This window comes from Rattus norvegicus, chromosome 8, assembly GCF_036323735.1.
Source record: "Rattus norvegicus strain BN/NHsdMcwi chromosome 8, GRCr8, whole genome shotgun sequence".
In the NCBI taxonomy this organism is placed as follows: domain Eukaryota; kingdom Metazoa; phylum Chordata; class Mammalia; order Rodentia; family Muridae; genus Rattus; species Rattus norvegicus.
The window spans coordinates 74,370,330-74,398,204 of record NC_086026.1 but is presented as its reverse complement, the minus strand read 5'-3'; the positions used below and the strand labels follow the sequence as shown (position 1 = coordinate 74,398,204).

The window sequence follows — 27,875 nt, the reverse complement described above, 5'->3', positions numbered from 1 at the left end:
CACCTCACTGCCCTGCCTCGAGGCTGCTTCTAACCACCTGTTTCTCTCCCCAGGGTTATATATTAACTTCCGTCACCTTTATAAACAGCGCAGACGGCGGTATGGACAAAAAAAGAAAAAACTCCACTAAGGATAAATTTGGTAGCTTCGTTTGAGCGGAATCTGATTCTTACTGTTTTACCTTCTTGTACTGATGTAAGGGTTTTTTGTTTTGTTTTGTTTTTTAAAGTAAGGCTGTCTCTTTCCCCAGTAACATTCCTGAATTTACTGTCTGTTATCTTAGTGCTGTACTTGCATGACATGGATATTGGTACCTGACGACAAGTCCCTTCTTAGGTATTTAATGACAAAGGTGGCCCTGTGGTCTGTGCTCTTCCCTACAGTCATTGTCTGTCTTCACAGTTAGGGCTTGGTCTTTCTGCTACTGCTTGTGAAAACCAAAAAAAAACCAAGACTACATTTTCCATTGTCAAGTGACCCGGTATGTTTTATAACCAAGCCGACACTTGTGTAGTGGGATAGCACTGACTGTTTGAAAATTGGGTACACGTGGTCACTGACATTTTTTGAGTCAGAGTAGGGCTGGAAAACACTTTCTATTTGATGTCTTTTGGCTAAAGACATCCATTACTTTAGCACTTAGCAGGCATCAAAAGAGGCAGAGTGATTTAGAGAAAGCAATCAGAACCTGGGAGCACCATGACTCCTTCATTCCTAGCTAAATCAGAACTGCCTGCAACACTGGAGAAGGGAACATTACTTGCAGAACAGATTGTAAGTCCCAAATGTGAATGACTGCCAGGGTCAGAAGGGAACAGGGATGCAGGAGCCAGGCTGGAATCAGCTGTGGTAATGATGCTGGCCCGTGGCAAACAGACACTGAAGTAGGCCAGACACACCTTCACGCTGTCTTGGGCTACACACACACACACACACACACACACACACACACACACACACACTCTCTCTCTCTCTCTCTCTCTCTCTCTCTCTCTCTCTCAATCTATAATTCTTGGGCTAGCTCAGTCCATTTACTTGTGTATTTCTCTGAGTGACTGGTGAGACTACTCTTTTGAACTATTTTTCCTTGTTATTAGTTGGGTTTTTTTTCCCCCTTTTTGTTTGTTTTTTAAGATAGGGTTTTTCTGTGTAGCTTTGGCTTTCCTAGAACTCTCTCTGTAGACCAGGCTGGCCTTGAACACACAGAGCCTCTGCCTCCTGAGTGCTGGGATTAAAGGCAAGAGCCACCAGAGCCTGTTTTGTTTTGTTTTTGGTAAAAACTGTATGTAGTAGGAACCTGAGCTTGCAAATCACCAGGATTCCTGCAGGGAGCCCCCCAAAGAGGAACTGGTTCAGAATACACATCTTAGGGCCACCACAAGAGGTCTTGAGTCTCTTCACCACATTCCATGTAACCAAGTGGTGAAGTGACATGAGAAAAAAAGAGCTCGAGGGTGGACGCTCCCATCTTGTGTGGTTGAAATGAGCCCAGAGTGGATTAGCACTAAACTGGCTGCTTTGACACACCTCATCTCACCCAAGTATTTTCCAGGTCTGCAGCTTCTGTCAACGGTTTTTGTGTCACCTTCTGGCGCTCCTTCCACTGACTGTGGGGCAAACCTAGCAGTTCAGCTTTGCAGTCAGCTATGCTGTATCCCTGTGCAAAACCCCATGTTCTAGTTGCTGTTAGGACCCCCTCTGTTGCTGTCTGAGAAAGTGAAAGATTGTGTATTTCTATTAAAACATTTACAGTCAAAATCCTAATGACTTGTGCTTAAAGATTATTTAACCTCATGATTTTCAAATGGATAAAATGCTTTGTTCAGGCACAGTGACTCTGGTGGGAGCCTAAGGCAGTGCTGAAGGCAGTCATGACACAGCCTGGAAGGCCTGACTCCCATCAGTGCTCTCAGAATCACTGGCCAGAACCTGGCCAAGGTACCAAGCTTGATCACTGTCAGAAACTAGGAAGTTATACAGGAGCCAAGAAACATTGGTTCTTAGGAGTCTGACATTTTAGAAGCTGCATTACATTCAAGGGATAAGATAGATCAAAACACCCATTTGTTTCTTTTTTTTTTTTTTTTTTTTTTCCGGAGCTGGGGACCGAACCCAGGGCCTTGCGCTTCCTAGGCAAGCGCTCTACCACTGAGCTAAATCCCCAACCCCACCCATTTGTTTCTAAGTGCAATCATTTCATAGAAAATCAAATATTTAATTTTCATTTAAAACATGAACAGGAGTGGTTGACACATATTGTGGCTACAGTCTAAAAGTTTGTACCTTGAGATACACCAGAAGTACCTGAGCATCGCCACTTGTGTTTTAACAAGGTCTAAGGAAAAAATGGAAACTCAATGGCATCAGCTTATACTTAGGCAAGTTGTAGACGTCTAGATTGCTCGTTCCAAACACAGAAGTTTAAGAACATCCTTATAGTAGGCTTCTTCCTGAGCTCTCTCCTGTCTGTCCAGCTTCTCAGGAGGGGTGCTGAAGGAGCTGGAGAGGGTTTTAGCTCTAGATCACTTTCAGACAGATAAGTGTGAAGGAACTGCAGGGCTCGCATCACATCCTTTCCGTGCTGCTCCCTGAGAAGTCTGTGTGCAGGGGTGTGATGTTGAGGTCATATACAGCATACTCAGTGCTGGCCAGCTTGAGCTGCTGGGCAGCGTGGGTAAGCTGGAATGCCGCGTCTGGGTGGGCTGTGTCAGGCAGCAGGGTGCACTCCCTCTCCAGCATGTCGGCCACCCCTTTAAGCAGGTCCAGGAAACCAAAGGCTAAGGCAGCCTTTCGTAGCCTGTTCAGCTCCTGAAACACATGGATAGTTCTCTTCACACAGTTTCCAAGCACTCCCCTTAGAGTCAGTTGTCTGACCCTCACTTAGGAAGCAGTTTTTACACAATTGCCAGGGACTACAGTGTGATGCGTAACTGGCGAGTGATGTCTGCAGCAACCCCAGCAGCTACATTATGCAGCAAGCTGATCGCAGTTAATGCAGTTATGCCAAGCACAGCAAGCACCATGCATACAGCATTTGTACTGATGCTGGGACTAGCTTCCCTCTCTTAATCAGGCATGGAAAAGGCTGGCTCCAGATGTTGGCCTCAGCCTGGTGCTTCTCTGATTAGACATGGAGTGACAGTAAACACATCTGGAAAGGACAGCAGAGGGTACCCCATCAATCACTCGGGCATGTTGTGGACAAGCTCGGTGGCTGCTGTGCTCTGAGAGGCCTTGTTTACACAGGGAGGAGACCCCTTCCTTCGTCATCCACTTGAGGAACTGAAGCAGCCAGTTGTCAGGCCCTTTCTAGTTCTCAGACATGAAGCAAACGTGTACAAACTGCAGAGATGGGCTGCAACTGAGCCCAGGCCAAGGGCTCATATGGATTACAGAGTTTGGGGGGGTCTGGCTGGCTGGCTGAGAAGCTTTCTGGTCAAACTCTGATTAAAATTGTACTTTGTCCAATTTTTGCAGACTGCTAGTAAGTGGATTTAAAGACAGCAGTGATAAGGTGGTAAGGGGGTATTCAGACAAGGGGCTGCTCTCCAGAAGACATGCGCACTTGACGGTGGATTTTATTCTTATTTACATTTGTTTGTGTGTAGGTGTTTTGAATACACACACACACACACACACACACACACACACACACACACACACACACGTGTGTGTGTGTGCATCATGTGCATACCTGCCCTCAGAGGGTCAGATCCTCTGGAACCAGTGTTACAGATGGTTGTGAGCCTCTGGGAGTAGAACCCAGGTCCTCTAGAGTAGAAAGTGTTCTGAGCCATCTCTAGCCCCTGTACACTGCACTAAGTACATAAGCTAAGGCCTACCTCACACTGCACTTAATCTAATTCAGTCAAACTCTAATGAAAGGACAAGGGGGTAGAACCGTGAGTCCGGCCAGACCTCTGAGTTCCAGGCCAGCTTGGTCTGCACAGCAAGCTGTGGTCTAGAGTAGCTAGGCATGATCACAAAGCACACCCATTCCCTTCCACTAACGTTGGCGATCAGTCTCTGTTGTGTTCTGTGACATTTCCCAGGGATCACATGCAGCACTTGCTGGGTTAGCACTAATCCCCACAGGAGTGGTGAGGATGTGCTGGGATTCTTGGTCCCTTCCAGCTGCTTGCCTGAGTCCCTCACAGCAACCTTCTGCACAGGACTGGGTCATTTAAGCACTAGCGGGATTGTGAGGGAGGAACAGCCTAGCCAGCCACTCCTGACTGGACTGACAGGAAAACTGATGAATGCACACCTCCCTGGAATTGCTGTACACACTCATACTCTGCCCACACCCCTACCGAGGGCACATCCCTAGGTCCATCCACCTTTCCTACGTCTCACCTTATAGAATGTCTGTGTTTTCTCAGGGAGCTTCCTTGCATTTCTTAAGATCTTCTGTACATCTGTCTATGAAGCATAAAAACAGTTCACCATTAGAATTCTGTGGCTTTGGAGAGAAAAAACAAATGAGTAGCTTTAAGTGTTTAAAGACATGGAACTAAGGACAGACTTAGTGTCAACACGAAGACTCCTTCTGAGATGGCTATCAGTATTTTTCTCGACAATGGCTGAAGCACTGTCCTCTTAAAAAGTTTGATGTGGGGGTTGGGGATTTAGCTCAGTGGTAGAGCGCTTGCCTAGGAAGCGCAAGGCCCTGGGTTCGGTCCCCAGCTCCGAAAAAAAGAACCAAAAAAAAAAAAAGTTTGATGTGATTAACCTAATGACTGACCCACTTACCTATGGCTAGACCATCAATGGGAAGAGTGACTGAATGAATACAGAGGAATGAAGTTGGACCCTTAGTTCACAGGGCATTTAAAAAAAATCAACTTAAGATAGGGCTGGAGAGATGGTCAGTGGTTAAGCATACAAGGGTTTCTTGTCTGGAACTACATGCCAACCATCACCCAATAACAGTGTTTGACCTGGACATTTTTAAATGGCTGCAACGGTAAATTTAATATTTACTCTTTTACCACCCCCCCCCCAAATCCCCAAAACAATAACAGCCAGGTCTGATAGTGAAGCCTTTAATCCCAGCACTCAGGAGGCAGAGGCTGAGGGCTGTTTATGAGTTTAACCCCAGGCTGGTTTACATAGCTTGCTCCAGACTAGCTAAGGCTGCAGTAGAGTGAGACCCTGTCTTACTCACAGCCCCCCCCCCCCAAAAAAAACCCCACAACCTTAGCACATGAAGACTTGTTTTCAAGACAGGGTTTCTTTATGTAGCCCTGGCTGTCCTGGAACTCACTCTGTAGACCATGCTGGCCTCAAACTCAGAGATCCCCTGCTTCTGCCTACGGAGTGCTGGAATTTGTAGGTGTGCAGCACCACTGCTTGGAGCACTCAAAGACTTTTAAACTAAAATGCAATGCTGGCTCCTGAGGCTCCACCCTCAACTGAAGGTCTATTGGGAGTTGATGACCATTTGGTAAGGGAGAGTATGTTCTCTTAAGGGTCACGCCCCTGGTAGATTACTCATGCACCCATGTGGATGTGCGGCACTAATTGGGTTTGGTAGGTTATGTATTTGGGGAGGGGATGTGTTGGGGAGGGTCCGGGAATACCTGGAAGGAGGAGCTGTGGATGTGATCAAATACATAATGCTGATATACAGAATTCTCAAAAGATATTTTTAAAAATCCAGTGCTGGTTGGTAGTGATACACACTCTTATTACCAAATCCCAGCACTTGGGAGTCAGAGGCAGATAGATCTGAGTTCAAGGCCACCTTGGTCTACAGAGTTCCAGGACAATCTGGGCTACACAGTGAAACCTTGTGTGCGTGTGTGTGTGTGTGTGTGTGTGTGTGGGGGGGGTGTTTTGGGGTATGGGGATCTAGTACTGGTAAACTAGGTGTGATAGTTCAGGTCTGCAGTCCCAGCACTTGGCAGGTAGAGACAAGAGGATTAGGGGTTCAAAACTAGCCTAACCTATAGAGTGAATTTGGGTCCAGTCTAGACTTTATAAGCCTGTTTAAATAAAACCTAAGATCCAGTGCTGAGCAGATCCGCCTGTGCAGAAACGTTGCCAGGCTTGTTACTAGACAAGAGAAACTACACAAGCATTTGCTGCTTTTTTGATCTTGTACCAGGAAGCCCAGAATCAAAGTCCTCAAACACGATTACCATTTTGCTTCTGGTTCCAGGCACAATTGTTTCCATTTTGCCTCTGGTTTTGTTATCGCTCTAAATTTTCTAAAAAATGATTGTGTCGTCTACGTGTTTCACTGTAGGCCATCTCATGTCCTTTTGGAAAATAATAAATAAATTATGCAGTATCAAAGGAGAGAGCAGTCAAATCAAACACCCCTGCCAGCCCTCATTGAAGCATTGTAAGCACTGTGTACCTGCAGGCCGCTGGGCTTGATCCAGACAGTCACATTCTGGGCATAACTTCGTTTGTTTTTGGGCTGCAGGGGGAATGGGCTCTTGTTGTCGTCCTCCCCATAAGGGTTTTCTTTAGCATCTTAAAGAAAAAGATAGTTTTGAAAATGACACATAGCAAACCCAATTATATTTCCAATTAGGTGATTAGCTTTTGAACCACTCCATCATTAACAGGGAATTACATTAACTTCAGTCATGCTGGAGAACCTGTTCAATAAATAAGTCACTGAACTGAGAGACTAAACAATCTGCAGGGACCTAGCAAAGTGAAAACCAGTACAGTGTCCTAAAAGGAACCAGCTTCACATTAGCTTTACACATAAAGGCCAAAGAAGGCAAACCAAACACATGTACTAGGAAAACTTAAAGCTACATCATACACACAGTTCTATATTTCAGCCCAGAACCCTTTACCCAAACCTTCTATGGTACAAAAAACATCTACACCGGAACTCAACTTTAAATGTTCTTTAATTTTAAATAAATTTAAATAATCTCATGTGGCTAGTTAACTCTGGAGTCACACAAGGCAGGAAAAAAGCCTGAGTTGCAGTACAAGACCTTGTTTCAACACTCAAACACATGCACAGACAAATGTGTGCACGCATGCACATGCACACAGACACACACACACACACACACAGACACACTCCCAATTATTTTATATAGCCAAACGCCTTAGTTAAAGCCCCTGTAGTTTCCTAGCATGCAGATCCCTGGAATTACAGGTGTGCATCACCACACCCAGACACAAGGTGCTGAGGACCGAACCCAAGCTTCATACGTTGCCAGGCTAACTGAACTGCACCACCAGCCTGGAGTGCACCCCATCTCCTAACTGCTGTCTTGAGGGCTGTTGTAATGGCCAGAAGGAGCTATGGTTATTCCTCTGTTGTGGCTTCCCAGTATCGCAGAACAGGCCTTCCAGAGCTGGTCATACTCAGCCAGGCTCTAACCTACTGTCTGCCCTTCCTTCCTGCTGTGCTGAGTGCTCTAGCCTCGTCTTCCTTCCTGAGTCAGACAGCTCCTGGTCACCTGTGCTCCTGGCTGTGACCTGATCTAATGCACTCAGCTGAGTCTACTCCCTATTAGACTTTGAAAACTTCAGCTCTTTTATTCACAGGCACAGGATAGATGGCAGACAGCTCTAAAATGGAAATGGAGTCAACTGGGTCAAGGGTAACGGTGGGTACAGAGCTGGAGGCTGAGGACAGCAGTTCCAAAGGCATAGCGGAGGGAGCAGAAGCAGTATAAGCAGTGAGAAGTGAGGGCAATGCAGTCCAGCTGAGAATTGGAAATGCAACATGCAAATGTGGGGGACACCAGCTGAGACTCAAGGTCCAGATATGGGAGTCTGAACCCACTACAGCTGAAGAAACAAAAGAGCACAAACAACAGGAGAAACTAAGGACATTCTGGAAACTTAGGCAAGAGGGAGAAAAGATGACATCTACAATTACATTCCTACACTGTATCATGTACCTTACATACTTCCTGTTGAGATTTGAATGGGAAATGTCCCCTTTTGGACAGGGCGAATACCCAGAAATGGGCTCTATGGGGGTGGGAATTAAGGGTTACAAGCCAGTTCCACCAGCTCAACTCTCTACTTCCTGATCCATGGAGAGGGAACGAGGTTTGCCTTAAGTTCCCAAAGACACAGGAGGATGAACTCCAGCTGCCCCACTGATCATGATGGTGACAAGAGATAGAGAGCTAGACTAGAAACAGCAGCAATGTCAGCGAAGGGAGGGGAGAGCGTTTCCAAAAGGAAGATGGCTGCATGGCCTGAGAACGCCTGAGAATGGGAACACACAAAGAGTTTCCCATTCGGAGCACCGAATGACACTGCGCTTACTTCCCTCAATATAAATGCTTCTTTTCCCTGAGCTGAGAATGCTGAGTTCAAACCTTAAATACTCTGAGGTCCTCCGTGTATGCATCCAGCATCAGAGAGCTCAGGAGTGCTCTGATAACACTCGAAGACATTCACAGCAGCAGAGAGACGACAACGGCAAACAAGTAAGATCTGTCCGGGTTGTACCTGAAATGGGCCCCAACTGTGCCATTTTCCCAAGCCATGGGAGAGGTTCTGGGCCAGGCTCAAAGAGAGACATCATGAGGTTTGATTTCTTCTTGCTGTCAGCTTGGGAGTAGAGCATACCATGCCATTCAGGACTAGATGGAGAGAAGACAGATGATCAGAATGTCAAGCCTAAGACTGTCAAGTTATAGAAATCTAGGCTCTGCTTTTCTGGAGACAGTCTTAAGTTTTTAGGTTAGGCATAGTACTCTCACCAAAGCCAAATCTTAAACTTGAAAAGGAACATAGTTTTTCCAGCTCTCTGGGATACAAATTAGTCAGACAAAACTGTGTGGTTGTGTGTGTGTGTGTGTGTGTGTGTGTGTGTGTGTGTGTAAGACTGGGTATGAGTGTATTCTATGAGAGTATGTGTGAGTGTGAGTATGTATGTGTGTAACTGTGTGTCTGAGAATGCATGTACACTGAAAGGATTTAAAAGAGAGAAGAGCCACGAAAGCACAGTAGGTAGGAGCCTTGGGGGCAGAGCAATAGAAGCTGAAGTCCTTGGGTTCCTCCAGTTGCCTCCTGAAGTGACAGCAGCAGCACCAGAGGCAAGTCTGCAACCCTGTAGGGAACACTCTGCCGCAAGCTTCTGAAGGAGCCTTGGGAGATCCCCACAGTGAGAGGCAGCGGAAGCATGAGTGCCGGGGAACAGCAGGCTGCTATGGAAGGCACTTGTCCATCTTGCAGAGGACCAAGTCATATCACCTGTGATTTTAATTCCAGCCGTTGGTCTCCAAGGACACCTTGCTCTCACCTGAACATGCATACACACGTGTATATATACACAATTAAAAATAAAATACATCTAAAAAAGAAAACTATTCTTTTGGGAATTTTCATTCAAGCAGAAATGGAGATCTGCTTCCTGTGATTAATCTTAACTCCTTGACCTTTTATAGCTGACAAGGCCAGGTCATGGCCAGAGCAACACCTCCCCACCCCTTTCCAACAATAGGAAAGCTAGTGCTTTCCACACAGGGAAGGAAGGCAACAGAGCGGCTGTATGAGTCCTGCATTAAGCATGCAGGTTAAGAACTCTGGTCCTTGAGTTTGCTATCTTTGTGATCTTGGGCCATTTCCTGTCTCTCGAAGCTTCAGTCTCCTCCTCTGTGCAGTGTTGGGGTGGCATAAGCTAACAAGCAGCAGTAGTGTGGGTGCCCAGAGACAGAGCAGGTCACTATGAAAGGCACTTATCCATCTTGAGAGGTCGAGGGCTTGGCTCTCAGCACCCACACAGGATTTAAAGAGGAAAACCTTTTGGTATAGCTGTAAGTCCAGCACTTCAGAGGCCGAGGCAGGTGGATCATATGTGTGAGAGTAGTTTAGGTGCCACAGCAAAATTCTCTCTCTAAAGCAAATATGTGACTGACAACTTAAAAGAGAAGATACACACCATTAAATCAATGTAATCAAAAAGTCTGTTTCCCATTTACTTTGTGGGATAATTAAGATCTAGAAGGCGATGGGGGTGGGAAGGGTATGGCAGGAAAGGAAAAGGTGACCAAGATCTTTCCATGTCTTTCCTTAAGTCTGTGAAAAGCTTCCCCGTGCAGTTCTCTCTGGGTCAATCAATGAAAACAAACCCTTCCTACCCTAGTTGAACAAGTGCCACCATTCCTTCCACCTTTAGGCTGCCATGGAGCAGGACACAGAAGTTGGGTATTTTGCCAGCAATCTGATTGGCTGAATTCTCATCTTCATTGTCATCAGTGATGCCAGCACCCACCTCGTCACCTTCTGTAAAACAGGTAAGCATATTAGTTACAAAATTCTAAACTCTTGATTATCTCATGCTTTGAAGGAAAAATACATGGTGCTGTAAAGGAGGATTATAACAAGGTACAAAAGCACGGTTTCCCACTAACTGTCCATATAAAAACTTTCCAATCATACAGTCATGCGTGTATGTGAGACGTATCCTAGAGGCAGCCCACAGAGAGGAGGGACGGGGACTCATGGTCAGGAGGCTTCCTGTGGGTGGAAGCTGAGGAGCTTCGGAAATGGATGGTGATGGTGGCAATACAAACTCCGCAGACAGACTTTGAAAAGACACCACTTGGGCCTGGGTGGTGGTGCACACCTTTAATCCTAACATTTGGGAGGCAAAGGTAGGGATATTTCTGAAAGTTTGAAGCCAGCTTGGTCTACAAAGTGAGTTTCAGGACATCCAGGGTTGATTCTTGAGAAAAGAAACTGTCTCAAAAAAAGAGAAATTATGATTCTTTTCTTTTTAAAAAATGCATGTGTACAGATACATATACACATGCATGTGGAGGCCAGAAGACGATCTCAAGTGTTATTTCTTTCTTTTTTTTTTTTTTTGGTTCTTTTTTTCGGAGCTGGGGACCGAACCCAGGGCCTTGCACTTCCTAGGTAAGCGCTCTACCACTGAGCTAAATCCCCAGCCCCTCAAGTGTTATTTCTAGAAATGCATTTACTTTGAGCAGGTTCCTAATTGGCTTAGAGCCTACCGACCAGGCTAGCAAGGCGGCCAGTGAGCCTCAGAGCTACTGCTGTCTCTGCTTCCTTAGCCTTGGGATTATAAGCGTTTACTACCCCATCTAGATTTTCTCTTTAAAACATTCATTCATTGAGACCTATCTCCCCCAGTGTACCTGGCCTACGAACCCACTCTGTGTCTTACATAGGTGCTGGTGTCTGGACTCAGGTCTTTATGCTCTTAAGGCAAGAAATTTACCACACTACTAACTACATCATTTCCCAGCCTGTTTAAAACAGACAGACAAACATTTTGGGGGGGGGGGTTACTGGGTATGAAACCTAAGCCTGTAGACTTGATGGATACGTTACACCTTCCTACTGAGCCCGTTTCTTACTCTAACAACCCTCTTTAAATACAAGTCTGTGGCTTATGAATTATAGCCCAATTGTTTTTGTATATAAAAACAATTTCATAGCATTTCTACAGAAAATTCAGTGAGATGCCACTGGAGGCTCGAGGCACCAATCTAAACAGAATTAGACACAGAAGTTTCAGTTGTGGTCTAAGCTGACAGCCCTCACACTAGAGAAACAAGTTCAAAGTACACAGTGGTTCCTCTATGAGCTTCTTGGCTAAAGTTCCCAACTCCAGGGTCTCCCATACTCTGCTGTAGGTGAATCTTCTTAGTTAACTTTCCTCTAAAAACATCTGTCTGATCTCTTCAGAGACTCTTTACTTCATTCGGAGGAATCTTCCCGTATAGATTGGTATTCAATGCACATTACAATACTGCACTATTCTGCTTTTCCTTATTAGTCCTGCCCTGTTTCCTGCCCCCAGTACTTTGCTTTCTGTCTTAGCAATTATATAGGCAGGCACACAGAGTACTTGTAGGATCTGACAGTTAGGGCAATCTGGCTGTTCTCTGAGAACATAAGTTCATAGACACTATGATCCCAATAAGCTGCTGTACATGAGTATCAAGACTTTGCTTATGAACTGGGCATGGTGGCTCATGCCTGTAATCCCAGCATTTAGGAGGCTGAGTTGAAGGCCAGCCTACAGGACAGAGTGAGACCTTGTTTGCTGTGAATGCTGACTAAGTGCTCATGAGATGTTTCTTACTCCAGCTCTCATCATGAAACATTCATTCACAGAGCATAGATGACACAGGCAGGGATGTTTGCCCTGCTACACATATTTCCTGAAGAGAACTGATAAATATGAGGTAGATGGTCAGCTTAGAACATAGGAAATGACCATTTCAAACAGCTAGAGGTTGGCATACTTCAGAGAGATGCTGAATTTGGGGATAGGACTTCACAGTCCCTAACGAGGCAATGCACAATCTGCAGTGAAGCCTCACAAGAGGAGTCACACACGATACGTTCAATCACATTTGTATTCACGACAGGTGGAACCAGCAGAACAAAGCTGTGTCTTTTCCTGTCTCTCTCAGGGTGTTCCTCTTAGGAAAGCCCTGGGTAGGGATCTCAGAGCTGTCACCTTTGAAGAGGTCTTCCACTGTGAGTCCACAGACCAGTGCACAATGTGACTTGTCAAAAGTTTCTACAGGGTAAGGCAGCACGTAATCTATTTTGGGATCCGAGGCAACACTTAATTTCTGCAATTCAATTCAGTAACAGTTCTTTTCTTTTAAATTCTGTCCAGTGAGCCAGCTTACCATCTGACACTGAAGAATGACTTCTACATAATGTTCTGTTTAAATCAAAGGGATAAGAAGAGAACTCACCTTTGTTGAGTGCTATGGGCAAGACCAAATGCCTGGACAAAACTGGAGGGCTGGAAATATCAGCTATGTCAATAAAGCCCACTATTTCCAAATCTGTAAGTAAGGAATCAACACAGAAGTATTCACAATAGGGAAGATACATTATTGTCTATGTGTTAGATTCTGAAAACACTGTTTCAAGGCAAAAAACTTCAATTATGATAATTAGAAGAATTGTTAAACTTTTCTAAGGATCATAGATAATTTTCATTTTCAGTAGCTCAATCTATAATGACTTTTATTTAATGAATTCAAGTTTTATAAAAACACTAGGTAAAATTTATTTTTATGAGACTAGGACCTTAATCAAGGCAAAGGTCAAATTCCTCTGTATAATTAAGGGCAGTAAGGAGTGTGCTAAAACAAAGTATCTACAACAACCTCAAATGGAGAGCCAGCATTTTAAGAGCACTCCTTTGGGGTGAAGATGGCATAGTGGTTAAGAAAGCTTGAACATGGGCTGGAGAGATGGCTCAGTGGTTAAGAGCACCGACTGCTCTTCCTGAGGTCCTGAGTTCAAATCCCAGCAACCACATGGTGGCTCACAACCATCTGTAATGAGATCTGATGCCCTCTTCTGGTGTGTCTGAAGGCAGCTACAGTGTACTTATATACAATAAAATAAAATCTTAAAAAAAAAAAAAAAAAAAAAAAAGAAAGCTTGAACATGTGGACTGCAGTTAGAATCCCCAGCATGTTACAAAAACCAAAGCATAACTCACGTGCCTGTAACTCCCAGCTTAGGGCATACTGACAGAGGTCCTGGGAGACTGCAGCCTGCCTTAAGGCAATAAGGCAGAGCATGATAGAGGGAGACCCACAGTGTCTTCCTCTGGCCTCTGCATACACCTGCATGGGTACATGCACCTGCACACTCTTGTGTATACACCACATCCATACTCAAAAAGAATCTTTACTCGAGAAAGAAAAATATTCTATACAAAATAACACAGTAATGATTTTCTTTACAGCAGTCATGCTGTAGCCCAAAAGTATTTCCTGAAAACATAAAAGTTCCTAGGTGGGTATGGAGCACTTTAATCCCAGGACCTGAGAGGCAAAACTGGTAGAGTTCCAGGCCAGCTGGAGCCTTCTAGTGAGACCCTATCTCAAAAATAAAATAAAAAAACTAAAGCTAAACTGAATTTTTAATAAAATGTTGGATTATGTAAGTAATTAACACAAAACTTTGAAAGTATTAAAAACTGTAAAGAGAATAGACTAACACTATTCTTCATAGGAAGCCTCTAACAGTACTCACTGAGTTGTTGTTCAGTTCTTCTAAGTATATCCAGAAGCACAGCCATCCTAGCAGAGCAATTCCAAAATCCCAGAACCATGACTACTCTTGTGATACAGCAGGGTACGCCCTCCCTGCAGGCCTGCTGTCAGCACCTGCCTAGCTGAGCATCTAAGGCCTGACAGCTCTCAGGTGCATACGGAAGGGCTTACAACAAACACTTGAGTGACTTAGGTACAAGTTACAAAGTATCTTAAGACCAAAAGTTTATATTGGAAAGAAAAGAAATATTTAAATAAAGGGCAGGAGGGAAGTAGGATTTAGTTTGAAGGTAACTAAACCTTGGTACAGTTTACTACATTCTGTGACAATGAACCTAAATGGTTCCACCTAAAATATCTACACCCCAAGCAATGAACATTTATTTACTACCCACTTATTTCTAATCATTTATTGCGTGGGCAATTACCTGTTGAGCATCTAGTAATATCAGACCGGGTATCAGAAACACAGAGTGATGATGTCTGTCCCTAAGAGCTCTGACATGCACTCACCACTCAGGAGTCCTCCAACCAATGGAAGACAATTTTCTCCTGCAATTTCCCACAATTCAGCTAAGCACGGCATCCACAAACTCGCACTAGATCAAAGCAGCAGGATGCAAAATGCATTTTGTTTTAGTCATAATACAAGAAGCAGGGGTAGAACGGTTCAGTCTACCAGAACCAAGAGCTTAGCAACTGACTGGCTCATTCCCCACACCCAGTCATTAGGACTGAACGAAGCAACTAACTTCCAGGGTCCCAGTGCAAAAGTCCCAGAGCCAGGTCTAGAAGACAGTCTTCATATGCATTAGGTACGACGCTAACTAATCTCGGAGTCTTTACCAAACAGCTCAGCTGGGAGAACATTAGACTGAAGACCTTACCACCTTTTTTTTTTTTTTTTTAAACTCTAGTAATGTGTAGTTATAGTGACTCAGGATTGTAGATTAGCTCAAGATCTCACCAAAAAACAAAGCCTGTCACCTCTTAGGTAAGTTAAAAATAACAGAAAAATTAAGAAGGAAGTTTCAAAAAAGTTACCTGTGTTAATGACTTTAGGGATGGGATCAATTTCTTCATCTATAACGAAAGGTTCTGGCCTAGGGAAGACTTGTACATCAGCTGTTAGGTGGCCACACTTGAGAGCAGCATGGAAAGGTGTGTACGCCAGGTCTATCAGCTTTCTAGAAGATGTTACAGAGCAGTGACATGACACATATACAAGACATCTTTAAAGATGTGATTTTTGTTATCATTTCCCATTGATTCTAAGACTCAACCTGAGCATTTGGGACACAGAATACAAGCTGACATTTTGTGATAAGATTTCAATTCACAGAAGGCCCAAATGATTTAAACTTAGAAAGGACTGAGATGATACGAAAGTCGGTTTTGCAGGTTAATACATAGACTTAGTCATACTTAACTAGAAAGCAAGTGAACTTTTAAACCTACTGCTTCCAATCATTTGATCTGAGAGACGGGCTCCTGGGGAAAACTGAATCATACAATCAGCAATAATGAAACAGATATTCTTACTAGCTGTCAAACTATACTCTGAATTAAATATCAAGGTGGAACGCTTTACACACATACTCACCCAAACATAGACTGTACATTTTTCAAACACAGGGGGCCATCAATAGTAAAAATTTGCCCTTCACCATTATTTAAGTCTATGAGTCGTTCAAGGCATTCCAAGGAGTCAGTGCTCTGAAGCTGCAGAGAGATGGGGAGGAGGATCCTTTAAATGGTACGGATCACCAATCACTCTCAGTACACTAAGACTAGCATCATCGTAACACTAGCAGGAAATGACTAAGATGGTTTTCTTAATAGAAAACAACAAAGAAATACCTACAATTTGATTCAAGGCTAAAGAGTGAAGTAATAAAGAATGGAAGTCAATGGCACCACATCAGACGGAACTTGGACTTTCTAATACTGCACAGGAAAGCTATCGTCTATATTCTCTGAGACAGGGTTTTGCTATAGACCGCTGGCTAGCCTGCAACTTGCTATGAACTGGACTGGCTTCACATTCAGAGATCTACTTGCCTCTCATCTACACTTTACAATGAAAGAAAAAATTGAAGTAGAGAAAAGTCAAATGACTTTCTCAAATTGAAAAACTAGGCAGTCTAGCATTTAATAAAGCATTCTAACAGTAGCATTATTTTACCAAAAAAATTAAAGCACACCTACTCTTTCAACATTTATGCTGCAGTGGATTTAAGAATCCCCAAATAAGGGGCACAGCACCCAACAGAACACTGGACCCTCCACAACAGGAAGGAAGGATTCACCAGCAGGAAGAAAGACAACCCAGACAACGCAGGCTATGTTCCTGCGTTGGGAACTTGCGAATGTCTGAGCATTTGAGATGCAGAGGTTTTTAAAAGCGTAACCAGCCTCAGTTGAAATCAATGGGGACAATATTATGGCATACGTAAAAAAGCATCAACAAATGTATCAACAAAGAGACCAAGTTCTAAAATTTAGTTAATCAAACTAAAAAGAGCGGAGTAAGGAAGTCTCACCTCCTCCAGGTTGGCCATGCACATGACATATAGCTTCGATGGGAAAGGAAAGGGGAGCGGGAACCTGCTGCTCTCACTTCTCTGATTCTGAGTGGCAAGGGAGTGCCGCAGTGACCCTCTGCCAATGCCAAGACAGCCATCAGTCACCAGAACAACCTGTGTAGAAAGACAGGAGGATTGCACGTTAAAGTCTACATTTATTTTTCCTTTTTAATTATCTCTTGTTACAGTATACACTTGTCAGAAGGACCCATGGGGTGATTCTGTGGGGTGATGGACACACTTGATGTTTTACACACACAGAGCATCTTTCAGTCTTTGAGAAGCTCAGCTACAGAAATGCTTTGATCACATTCACTCTCCCCACTCTCCTTACCCATTCATTCCTCCCCAGGCTACCCCAAAATATTCTCCACTTTATTTCCCCACCTCCTCTCTGCATTTTAAAATCACCTTTTGAGTACAACCTAGGAACCTCCAAAGGGCTACACTACCAAGGAAAAATTACTTTCCTTCCTTCAGAAGTTATCAGTTGCCAGTGTCTCCTAGCTAGGGATGGGGATTTATGAGCCCCTCCTTGATCCACTGGAAATCTATGGCTTGATCTTGTGCAGGGACTACAACTACTGTGAATTAATTCACGAGTGGGATAGCGTCCTCCCCATCCTCCAGCTCTCACATTCTTTCTTCAGCCTCTTCCTCTAGGTTTCCTGAACCTGGGATGGGAGGTATGTCGGAAATATATCTTAATTGAAGTGGTGTTTATATACGTATATGCATTGTGAAGTTAATGAACTGTGTATATAAAAGGTATACATTTTCATTTACTTTATTATCATTGTTATTGTAATTATCAGTAGTAGTAGTATTGTTTTTTAAAGACAGGGTCTCACTTTTAACCTCTGGCTGGCCTGGAACTCACTGCAGAACAGTCTGGCCTCTAACTTCTAAATATCTGCCTGTCTCTGCCTCCTGTGTGCTGGGAATAGAGATGTACACCACCACACTCAGCTCTAATTGTGTTTCAAAAGTCCACCTTCAAACATTTAAAGGAAAAAGGCAATCACAGACAATTTTCACTTAACTGCATTAAAACCAGAACCCCAACTCTTAGATAAGTTTAATAGTTTAAAGCACTGGTGTTAGAAAAATGGTAGGATTCATTTGTATGTGTCCCTAGAAGATTCAGCCCAAAAGTCTGAATTTTGCTACTTTATTTTTAAAGATGACAAATCTTGTTCTTTGTCAACCAAGATACTGCTTTAAAAGTGCATCTGGTACTGTTACTTGTCCTTCTGGCTTTTTTTTCCTTCCGATTTATTTACTTTATTTTTATATGAGCACACTGTAGCTGTCTTCAGACACACCAGAAGAGGACATCTGATCCCATTACAGATGGTTGTGAGCCACCATGTGGTTGCTGGGAATTGAACTCAGGACCTCTGGAAGAGCGGAAGAGCAGTCAGTGCTCTTAACTGCTGAGCCTGTCCAGCCCCATCCTTCTGACTTTTAAAATGTAAAAATATCTATAAGGCCGTTTTGGTAGCAGTAAACAAGATCTTAAAAATATGCATGTTTAACGTGCATTTTGAACAGGCCAATAAAATATACGGTATCAGAAAAGCCATTTTCCCTTTCCCCACTGCTTTAGGTGGTAGTGAAGCCCTGGGTGGACTTCCTAAGCATCCCAAAAGAAGAGTAAGTTGGTTCTCTTTAGCTTGGTAGGTGGCTGCAGCGTGTAGGATACCAGCACCAGCACCGACTTCCCCAGCCTAAAATGCTGAATGGAGGAGGCCCCTGGAAGGCCTCATCTTTTGGGAAAACAGTCAATTGCCTACAGGGAATTTCTTCTTCCAAGAACCAATGATTTCTATGTAGTGGTTTACTTCTCATAGCAGCTTTTTTACCTAGCAGCTTGTAAGTGTGCTTATACGCTTGTAAGTGTGTTACATATGATGTGTGTTGTAACAGTGAGAGGACACTTTTGTGGAGTCAGCACTCTTCTTTCACTTTCACATGGGCTCTGTGGACTGAGTCAGGCTGCCAGGCTTTCAAAGCACAAGCACCATACCCACTGAGATACCCCACCAGCTGCAGATGCTGTTTTTATGATACATTGCATGCAATGCCAAAATAGACTTTATTCAGATAATGAAGACATAATCCAGCTGTTCAAAATGTTGGTGAAAAGAAGTCCACATTTAAATAAAGTTAATGTTAACTGGCTGTAAAATCACCAATAACCATCATTTCTCATACAGTGCTTTGGATCTGATTCACTTAGCAACTCTAAGTGGATTTAGGTCCTGTGACACAGTTCATTTCCAATTCAGGTTCTTCTTTTCCTCTTTTAAAAATAATAAACTAAACATGAGAAGGTGAAGTCTGCATGGAACAAACTAGTTCTTACCCATGACCACAGAAGAACCAATGAAACTGCTGTGTGCTGACTACCGCTTCAGAAGATGCTGGCAAAACTTTTACTCAGTTTACTATTAGAAAATCTGATACTCATTTGAATATTCTTAGTGCACAGACGTACATACTGTTTTCCTAAAATGAATTAACCAAAGGCCATTTTCTGTCTTCTTTTTTTTTTTTTTTTTGGTTCTTTTTTTCGGAGCTGGGGACCGAACCCAGGGCCTTGCGCTTCCTAGGCAAGCGCTCTACCACTGAGCTAAATCCCCAACCCCTGTTTTCTGTCTTCTTAAAGATTTATTTTTATTTTTTATGTGTATGTCTGAGTGCCTGCATGTGTGTACATGTATGTGTACACATGTGTACATGTGTGTATACAGGCATGTCACATGGCAGGGTGTGATGGTTTATATATGCTTGGCCCAGGAAGTACACTCTTAGCCTTGTTGGAGTAGGTGTGTCACTGTGGGCATGGGCTTGGAGACCCTTATCCTAGCTGCCTGGAAGGCAGTCTTCTCCTAGCAGCCTTCAGATGAAGATATAGAACTCTCAGCTCCTCCTGCACCATGCCTGCCTAGATGCTGCCATGTTCCTGCTTTGATGATAATGGACTGAAATTCTGAACCTGTAAGCCAGCCCCTATTAAATGTTGTCCTTATAAGAGTTGCCTTGGTCATGGTGTCTGTTCACAGCAATAAAACCCTGAGTAAGATTCAGGGGAAGACGAAAGAAGCCATCTCCTAGATCTCCTGGAGCTGGAGTTACAGACAGGTGAGTCACACTGTGGATGCCAAACCCAGTCCTCTGCACAAACAGTAAGTGTTCTGAACTTTGCCGTCTCTCAAGCCCCCGTTGCTGTCTCCTTTTAACAAGTGTTTACTAAGTGACCTAACTGTAAAGTAACACAGGGTCTTTAGGGCCTCAGAGTTCCAACAGTACGGTTTTCCCAGTAATAAGAGAAGTTTCCTTGTATTTGATCCTGTAAGCATCCCCGCTCTAGGGAGTAGGCAGTCCACTACTTCTTACCTCCTCTCATGTCCTTCAACCAACCTCTAGCCTTCCCTCACTGCTAGGCAACTTCAATCTTAGAACTATTGTTGCTGGTTTTTTTAAATGTTTTTTTGAGGGGTTGGGGATTTAGCTCAGTGGTAGAGCACTTGCCTAGCAAGCGCAAGGCCCTGGGTTCGGTCTCCAGCTCCGAAAAAAAAGAAAAAAAATTCGTATTTTGCCTGTACGTATGCATATGTGTGTGTGTGTGTGTGTGTGTGTGTGTGTGTGTGTGTGTGTGTGTGTATGTGCACAATGTGTGTACCTGGTGTCTGAGGAAGCAAGAAGAGGGCATCAGATCCCGAGACTGGAGTTATAGAGGTTAGGCATTACCATGTTTGTGCTGAAAAGCAAATCCCATGTCCTCTGTTCATTTTATGTGTACAAAGTGTTTTGTATGTCTGTGTATCATGTGGATGCCCCATGCCTTTGGATGCTCTGGTCTGGGGTTAGACAGCTGTGAGCAGCCATGTGGGTGCTGGGAATTGAACCCAGGTCCTCTGGAAGAGCAGCCAGTGCTCTTAATGCTGAGTCATCTCTTCTATTGCCCTTGTTTTGTTTTGTAAGACAGGGTCTCACTTGGTAGCACAGGCTAGTTCTGAGCACTGGAGTTAGAGGCTATGTATACTATGGAGTGTACTGCAGGTCTGGCTTCACAATTTTACAGTGAATTTAAAAATAAAATACCAATGATGCCATTGATACTGAATTTGACTTGACCTTCTAATAGAAAGTCATATGTCACATTCCGGGGCAATCTGACCCACAGGCCAGACCCTAACCATTGCCTAGTTTTGTAAATAAAGCAACAGTCATGCTCACCTGCTTACTATGCGATGGCACCTATCATACATCACTGCAATTGAGTGAATGGCACAGAATCCTACAAAGCCCCAACACAGGGAAACTGCGGACTGCTGTCATTTTCCTGCCGGCAGCGTTTACCTCTCCTTCTAAGTATCCACCACTTTTCAAAGCATCTGTTTCCACACACCTAACTCCCTTTGCTGCTGCCACTCTGCTTTGATTTGATGCTAATGTGGAACCATGTAAACTCCACAATGGGAGCAAGTGAGGTTATGATACTTCTCTCCCCAATTCCACACAATTTAGAATTGAGACAGAAGTTTGCTGAATAAATTCTACACTGAGGTAATGAAGAGAGACCAGATTGCACTGATGTTTACAATTCTGTCAGTCAAAACTACAACCTTCCCAGGACTGCAGTTCTTAACTCCACTGTGAGCCTCTGTCCCTTCTACATCAATTTACTAGGAAGGTGCTTTCCTTGAGGCAGGATTTGCTGGTTCATGTGCATATTAGCATAATTTGGATTAAATTAGTATGATGAATTAGTCTGAATTAGTCTGGTGCCTTTTTCATATATTATTTTCTTTCTCTCTCTTTTCTTTTTTCCAGCACTAGGGATTGGACCTGGTGCCTTGTGCCTGCTAGGCAGGTGCTCGGCCACTGTGTCACAGCCCTAGCATTTGGTGCCATTTTCAGAAGATATGAACAGTATAAAATACAGTTTGTGGAGCACTGAACAGTATAAAATACAGTTTGTGGAGCACTGAACAGTATAAAATACAGTTTGTGGAGCGCTGAACAGTATAAAATACAGTTTGTGGAGCGCTGAAGCACTCAGCAGTTGGGTTTTAACTTAGGGTGATGGAAAGAATCTATTATTACCTGGCAAGGAATTGCTCCACCCCATTCTTGTTGGACAATATTGCAAACACCGACTAATGCAGACTCCAGGCAGGTTTTGTCATAATCATCCATGTTACTCAGTGCTTCCTGTTGAATAAAAAAATACAAGTGCTGATTGAACTCTGTTATTAGAAAACACAAAATTTTCAGAGTACGTATGCTACAAAGGGGTCACAGAGCCTCCGAGAGAGTCTTTAAAGAAAAACAGTGAGGGCTGGAGAGATGGCTCAGTGGTTAAGAGCACTGACTGCTCTTCCAGAGGTCCTGAGTTCAAATCCCAGCAACCACATAGTGGCTCACAACCATCTGTAATGAATCTGAGGCCCTCTTCTGGTGTGTGTAAAGATACCTATAGTATACTCATATAAATAAAATAAATAAAATCTTTAAAAAAAAAGAAAAACAGTGAAAGAGTGAGAGATTTTTTCTCAACTATAAGGAACAATTAAATTAGTTTCTTTATGCCTTCCTCTTATTAGGCAAGAGTATGCAGTCCCAAGCCTGTGTCTAAGTAGGCTTGAAGGAAAATACTAAACTCAAAAATGAACACACAAACTTAACCACATCTTAAATGCCATTCCCATTGATGCGTGTCTGACCATCATTCCACTCCTCCTCGTAAACAAGGAAACCAAAGTACTGGATGACTGAGTAACTTCTGGTGAGGAGAGGGGGCAGAGCCTGCCATCAGAGCCCCGGCAGCCTGATGTCAGGGCTCCATCTTGTTTGTTTGTTTGTTTTTCAGAGCTGGGGACCGAACCCAGGGCCTTGCGCTTGCTAGGCAAGCGCTCTACCACTGAGCTAAATCCCCAGCCCCTCAGGGCTCCATCTTAACTGTGACTTTCCATGCAGCAATTCTCCAGATTTCAGAACTCTGGAGGGTCGGAATCCTTAAGCTTAGTCACTTATAAGGAAGTCCATACAAGCCGAGCATGCTATGAGCCTGTAATGCCAGCACTCGAGAAGCCGAGGAAGATCAAGCATTGGAGCTCTGCCTGGGTTCCACAGGATTCTGTCCCAACCCCCCTACAGTGATCCAGTACATTTAGAAGAAAAAAAAAGGGAGTGGCGGGGGGTGGGTAAGGAATGCCTTAACACAAATGTTTTCCATACATATCTATTTCTAGCCTGTGTGTGCATGCATGCATGTGTGAGTGTGGAGCCCTTAGAGGTCAGAAGAGGTCTTGGTTTCCTGGACCTGGGTTATAAACACTTGTGAACTGCCATGTGGGTGCTGGGAACTGAACCCTCTTCCTCTGCAAGAGCCGTCAGTGCTCTTAAGCACTCTTGGCTGCTGAGTCATTTCCCTAGCCCCTCTCCCATATAGAGTTTTTACATTTAAGCTAAGTTGATCCTTGTTTCCTAACTTGCCTAACCTTCATTTAAATTGTTCAGTTTAATTCCACAAATGCTCACTGAGGGCAAGTACTATGCTAAGCACTCCTGGAAACACAGATAATTTAAAGATGTCAGAAAGTACATTGTTTAGCACACCACAGAAAAGTCTGGAAGACAATACCTACTGGTCAAGGTTTTAAAAGTGTATCTTGGTATTTGTAAATCAGTTATTTGTCAGGATAAACATAATTTAAAATTTTTATTTTTCAGTTTCCTACGTTGTGTGGGAAAGCAGAAAGGAGAGAAGTTTAGACATAAAGATGCTGGATTTTAGCATAGAGAGCACTGTCTTCAGATTCCAAGACACCAAGAGCGGAAAATAGAACAACATCCTTATCTCAGGGCTCTGCCGGAGGGAAGTTAAGACCTTGTGAACCTTGTTTTGTTAGATTGTATACCTACACACTTATGAAACAATTCCAAGTTCTAAAATCAGTACACAATCACAGTACTGTGTTTCTCCCAGTCAACAAAATATATCTACAATAGCTGGTTCCTATGCGTACCTGCAGAGTGTTGTAATCTCTCGTAAAGGGGACCATCAGCTCCCATAGTGATGAAAACACCACCAGCGCTGTAAACTCAAGCTTGTAGTTGGTGGCCATGTGTTCAAACAGCATGGTCAGGCCATGGGCAGCCAGGTGCTTCCGCTGGTACTCTTCAGACCCCTCGACAGACACGGGTCGGGTCATAGACAGGGATACATCCATTACCACCACAGTGGGCATGATGGAACAATTCTAGCACTCCCTCAGAGTGCAGATAGCCAGCTACAACCAGAGAAATGCTGTGGAAAACAAATGAGGTCTTACATATCCTGGGAAGGAATTTTTCTTTTCTTAACCACAATTTAAACCAATTTCCCAGAACAATGTGGTGGTAAGCACCACAGAATTAAAGGAGAAGGGAAGCATAAAGCCTAGTTCACCATGAGGGCCTCTCCTAGACACACCTACTAACCAGCATAAACCAAGGATATAAACTGAATTTATTAAACTCCAGTAGTCCTTGACTTCATACTTTCCACTTTTACACAACTTAATTCAATAAGTACTCCTATTTCATCTTCTTAACAATTTACTGAAGAACAAGCTAGCCAGGATATGGCATGCACTACTCAACAACTGATAACTTTTTTGGTCAGTGTCTTAATGAATATTGTGTTTCACATTTAAAATTATGAAATAAGATTCAATATAGAGAAAATTTTTTTTCTCAAGAATAAAGTTTCCTGGGGCTGGGGATTTAGCTCAGTGGTAGAGCGCTTACCTAGGAAGCGCAAGGCCCTGGGTTCGGTCCCCAGCTCCGAAAAAAAGAACCAAAAAAAAAAAAAAAAAAAAGAATAAAGTTTCCAGACACTCAAATCTGCTCATGTGGATTCAGACTGTTGATCCTCTATTAATCTGCAGATTCAATAAAATTTTATAGCCATAAGTAAAGGACACAGATTATGGATCAAAAACTGAATTAAAAAAAGCACTTCATATTGTGTGTGTGTGTGTGTGTGTGTGTGTGTGTGTGTGTGTGTGTGTGTGTGTGTAAACTGCATGAGAACTCATAAAAATCACATTGTAGGCCAGGTGAGGTGGCATATGCCTTTAATCCAAGTACCCAAGACACAGATTTGTGAATTCAAGGCCACTTTGGATTTCATGGTGAGTTCTAAGATAGCCAAGGCTATATCGTAAGTAAGACTACTCTGTTTCGAAAATCACAGAGGTACATATGCCTGTAATCTCATCCCTAGGGAGGTGGAGACAGGTCATTCCAAGGTCATTCTTTGCTACATAGGGTGTTTGAGGCTAACCTGAGCTATCTGAAACCCTGTCTCAAAGGACCAAAATGGGAAAAATCACACTGCATACATTATATAGAATTAGGGTAGACTCAACAGGGTCAAAATTTAGTGTTCGCTAATTTAACAAGAGGCAGACTGCCCGACTATAAATGTGTGACATTCTACAATTCCTTTTGTAAGTAGGTTGCTGGGAACTCAGCACATGCTAATTCGTGGAAATGATGTTAAAGCCTTTTTTTTTTTTTTTTTTTTTTTTTTAACAGCATACTGGCCAAAAATACACCTCAGATAGTGTAACATCCCATATGTCCAACACCAATAATGTTAATCCGTAGAGAAAAGTTTTCTTTTTAGACTCTCTTAGCAGTCCAAAGTGTTAGACAGTAGGAAAGAAAATCTCATTTAGTTTTTATTCAGTGTGTGTCTGTATGAGTGCCTGCCACACCTGAGTAGATTCCCTCAGAGGCCAGATTCCCTAGAGTTGGAGTTACGGGCGGTTGTGAGCTGCCCACTGTGCATGCTGAGAACTTAACTCAGGGTCCCCAGAAGTAAGTGCTCTTAACCACTGCTCCACTCGAGCCCCTGAAAGAAACATTAAATATGTATCCCTCTCTCTGCTTCTTTAAACAATGTTAAACATACTCACTCTTTGAGAGGTGACATGGCCTCACCCCCAACCCTAGCATTGCTGCCCTGATTTGCTACACACTAGCATTTTCCTAAGTCCATGCTGCCTAACAAAAATGAGTTCAGAACTGTATTAAATGAGGTGGCTAAGGGCAAGGATCACCATAAGAATTTGCTCCTAATATCGACTCAGACTTACATCTGGCACACAGTAAGTGCCCAACGAAATTCAACACACCCAATGAACTATCCCTATTCACAGCATGCATTAATTCATTAGGAAAATACATTATACATCTTAACTCTGTACACAGAAATACACTTTTTTATTTAAGCACAGACACCAGGGATTCCTGCACTTCTGCTCGGGTATAGTTTATCCAGCTCTTGTGGGTCACATTTAAAACCTGGAGGCCTCTATGGTTTTTAAAAGTTGAAGATCATGTCCTCACCTCTTAAGAGATTAGGAAACAGTTGTCTGGATCCAGTATCAACAAGCACTTCCAGTCCATGAAATTGCTATTAGCACGGCAATGTGTGACCACAGCTGTCGGTCTGGCCTTCTCCGCAGACACCTGGGAACTTGGCTCTTTCTCCGGACTGATGCATTTGTGTCAGGTCTCAAGTGCACTTCCTCAGCCCTGGCCGACTTGTGCCAATCCAATTTTGTTTTCAGGTTGTAAGCACGGGGTAAACGAAAGAATGGAACGTCTCTGAAGGTTGTTTCACTCAAGCAGTCTGGGCCTAGTCACAAAATTAAAAAATAAAATCTTTCATTACTAGCTGATAGTAGATAACACGATGTATTTCTCACTTAGATTGACTTTGATCTTCAAGTTTCTCTACACTGCCCTCCGCCTTTCCAACAGGTACCATTTTACAGACAATGTTTCGGATATCTGAGTTTTCTTTCTCCCAGACCGTCTACTCCGGAAGATACATCCTCGCCACCTGATTGCTCTAAAAGCCATCAATTACATTTATAGTTCTACCCTAAAGGGGATAATTAGCCCATTCACGGCAATTTGACTCTCAGGAGTCTCTCAGAGCTCCACTTCAGTTTCTAAGTGCATACACTTTGGCTTTTCTACCTACGAGTCCCTCTAAATTCTCAAATGATTAATATCTGAATGGATGGCCTGAAACACTGCATAGTTCATTTGGATTGTGACTGGAGAATAGACTTTTACCTTTAAAACGAGCCCAAAACGTTTGTTGTGTGGAACTCTCGGGGAGAGGGGACGGAAGTCTCAGGGTCCAGGGACGGAAGTCTCTCAGGGGAAGAAAGAACTCGGCCCCAAGCGCGAAATCTCGCTGCTTACAAGAAACACGCTGAAGACCTGGGCCACACAGAGGGAAGGTCGGTCGCAGGCCTTGGAACCAGCGCCCAGAGACGACCACCGCACGCAGGCTGCAGAGAAGGCCCGTCGCCCGCCCTATGCTGTTCCTTCCCCTGTAACCCTAACCGACATCCAAACACAGCCCTCAACACACAGATTCCCTGACTTACCCGGAGCCCATCTCCAGCCTCTGTCCGTCTGCTTAAACCTTCCGCCCACGCGCCATAGCCGGAACTTAAGGGCCGCGCGACACAAGGGAACCTGGAGCCAGAGAACAGCCCGGGCTGGGCTGGGCGGGGCTTCGAGCCCATGGGAGCTGGGCTATGGCTCCTTTGGGACACTAGGGGGCACTTCTTCTCTGCCTCTCGCCCAAGGATCCCCAATTTTACCCTGAGGCTGAGCCCTGCGGGTTTCTGGCCCTCCCTTCTTTGTCTTACCAGATTCCCTGCGTGCGTCCCTCCATTTATCTCTTCCTTGTCTTCTTACTAACCTGTAGACTCCTGGCCAGTGTCTAACTCACATTTCTGTCATTGCTTCTCAGTCACATCCTCTGCACAGTAGACAGAATGCTCTTCCTACTCTTAAAAAACTGCAATTCCCGACCGAGTGCTCAGATTGTAAGCATCTGGCTGCGCTGAGCCTAATTTGCATTGGAATCTTCGTTTCTTGTTATTTCCCTACTCTGAGGTTGAGAAGGGGGGAAGCGTGGCTCAATTACTGCTGTGGTGCCTGGGGTGTGTTGAGTGAGGGTTTTGCTTTTAGGACTCCTTGTAAGGCTTTGAGGATCTCTGCCGGCTTCTCTCCACTGGGTGTCCCTAGCGTAGTATATGCCTCTGGGAGTTCCTTGTGGGGATGGGAGGGTGAGGTGGGCAAACCCTACAGCCCAGGGAATGTCTGGTAGTGGTAGGCATCAACAGATGGCAACAGGTCGCTGAGTAGTTATAGTACTTCAGTACAGCAATTACAAGTGAGAATACAGAGTTCC

At 43.8% G+C, this 27,875-nt stretch overlaps 2 protein-coding genes across 4 annotated transcripts in view; one reads left to right on the top strand and one right to left on the bottom strand.

Annotated features, from left to right (window-relative positions):
• Hacd3 (3-hydroxyacyl-CoA dehydratase 3) overlaps positions 1–1,764 on the top strand; it is a 37,260-nt gene extending 35,496 nt beyond the window's left edge. Inside the window, exon 11 of one of the 2 annotated variants that reach the window (XM_063265158.1) lies at positions 54–1,764. In XM_063265158.1, coding sequence (XP_063121228.1) covers positions 54–130 — 77 coding nt within the window. In that variant the 3' untranslated portion in view covers positions 131–1,764. The remainder of the gene's footprint in view (positions 1–53) is intronic. The other variant, NM_001106831.1, reaches the window with a different exon arrangement.
• On the bottom strand, positions 52–27,518 carry Ints14 (integrator complex subunit 14). 2 transcript variants are annotated; one of them, XM_008766239.4, is made up of 14 exons: positions 27,061–27,518; positions 26,741–26,890; positions 26,003–26,294; positions 23,632–23,912; positions 21,707–21,814; positions 16,550–16,705; positions 15,610–15,728; positions 15,051–15,193; positions 12,687–12,779; positions 10,083–10,227; positions 8,449–8,582; positions 6,365–6,483; positions 4,357–4,422; positions 52–2,808 (listed from the first exon to the last, which is right to left on the bottom strand). In XM_008766239.4, the coding sequence occupies exons 4-14, from the start codon at positions 23,851–23,853 to the stop codon at positions 2,566–2,568; spliced, it is 1,548 nt and encodes a 515-aa protein (XP_008764461.1). In that variant the 5' UTR covers positions 23,854–23,912; positions 26,003–26,294; positions 26,741–26,890; positions 27,061–27,518; the 3' UTR covers positions 52–2,565. The 2 variants fall into 2 exon arrangements, with proteins under 2 accessions (XP_008764461.1, NP_001007664.1); NM_001007663.1 differs by lacking the exon at positions 26,741–26,890 and having other exon boundaries at positions 2,195–2,808; positions 27,061–27,072.
• Positions 27,519–27,875: the final 357 nt, after the last annotated feature.

What these genes read in the sequence shown, in the direction of transcription:
- Ints14 (XM_008766239.4), bottom strand. Translation starts at nt 23,853, where the DNA reads ATGCCCACTGTGGTGGTAATGGATGTATCCCTGTCTATGACCCGACCC. An exon ending in ACAGTTGGGGCCCATTTCAG is followed by an intron (nt 6,484 to 8,448) that starts GTACAACCCGGA and finishes TTTTTCTTTAAG; the next exon opens with ATGCTAAAGAAAACCCTTAT. An exon ending in TCAAGCCCAGCGGCCTGCAG is followed by an intron (nt 4,423 to 6,364) that starts GTACACAGTGCT and finishes TATGCTTCATAG; the next exon opens with ACAGATGTACAGAAGATCTT.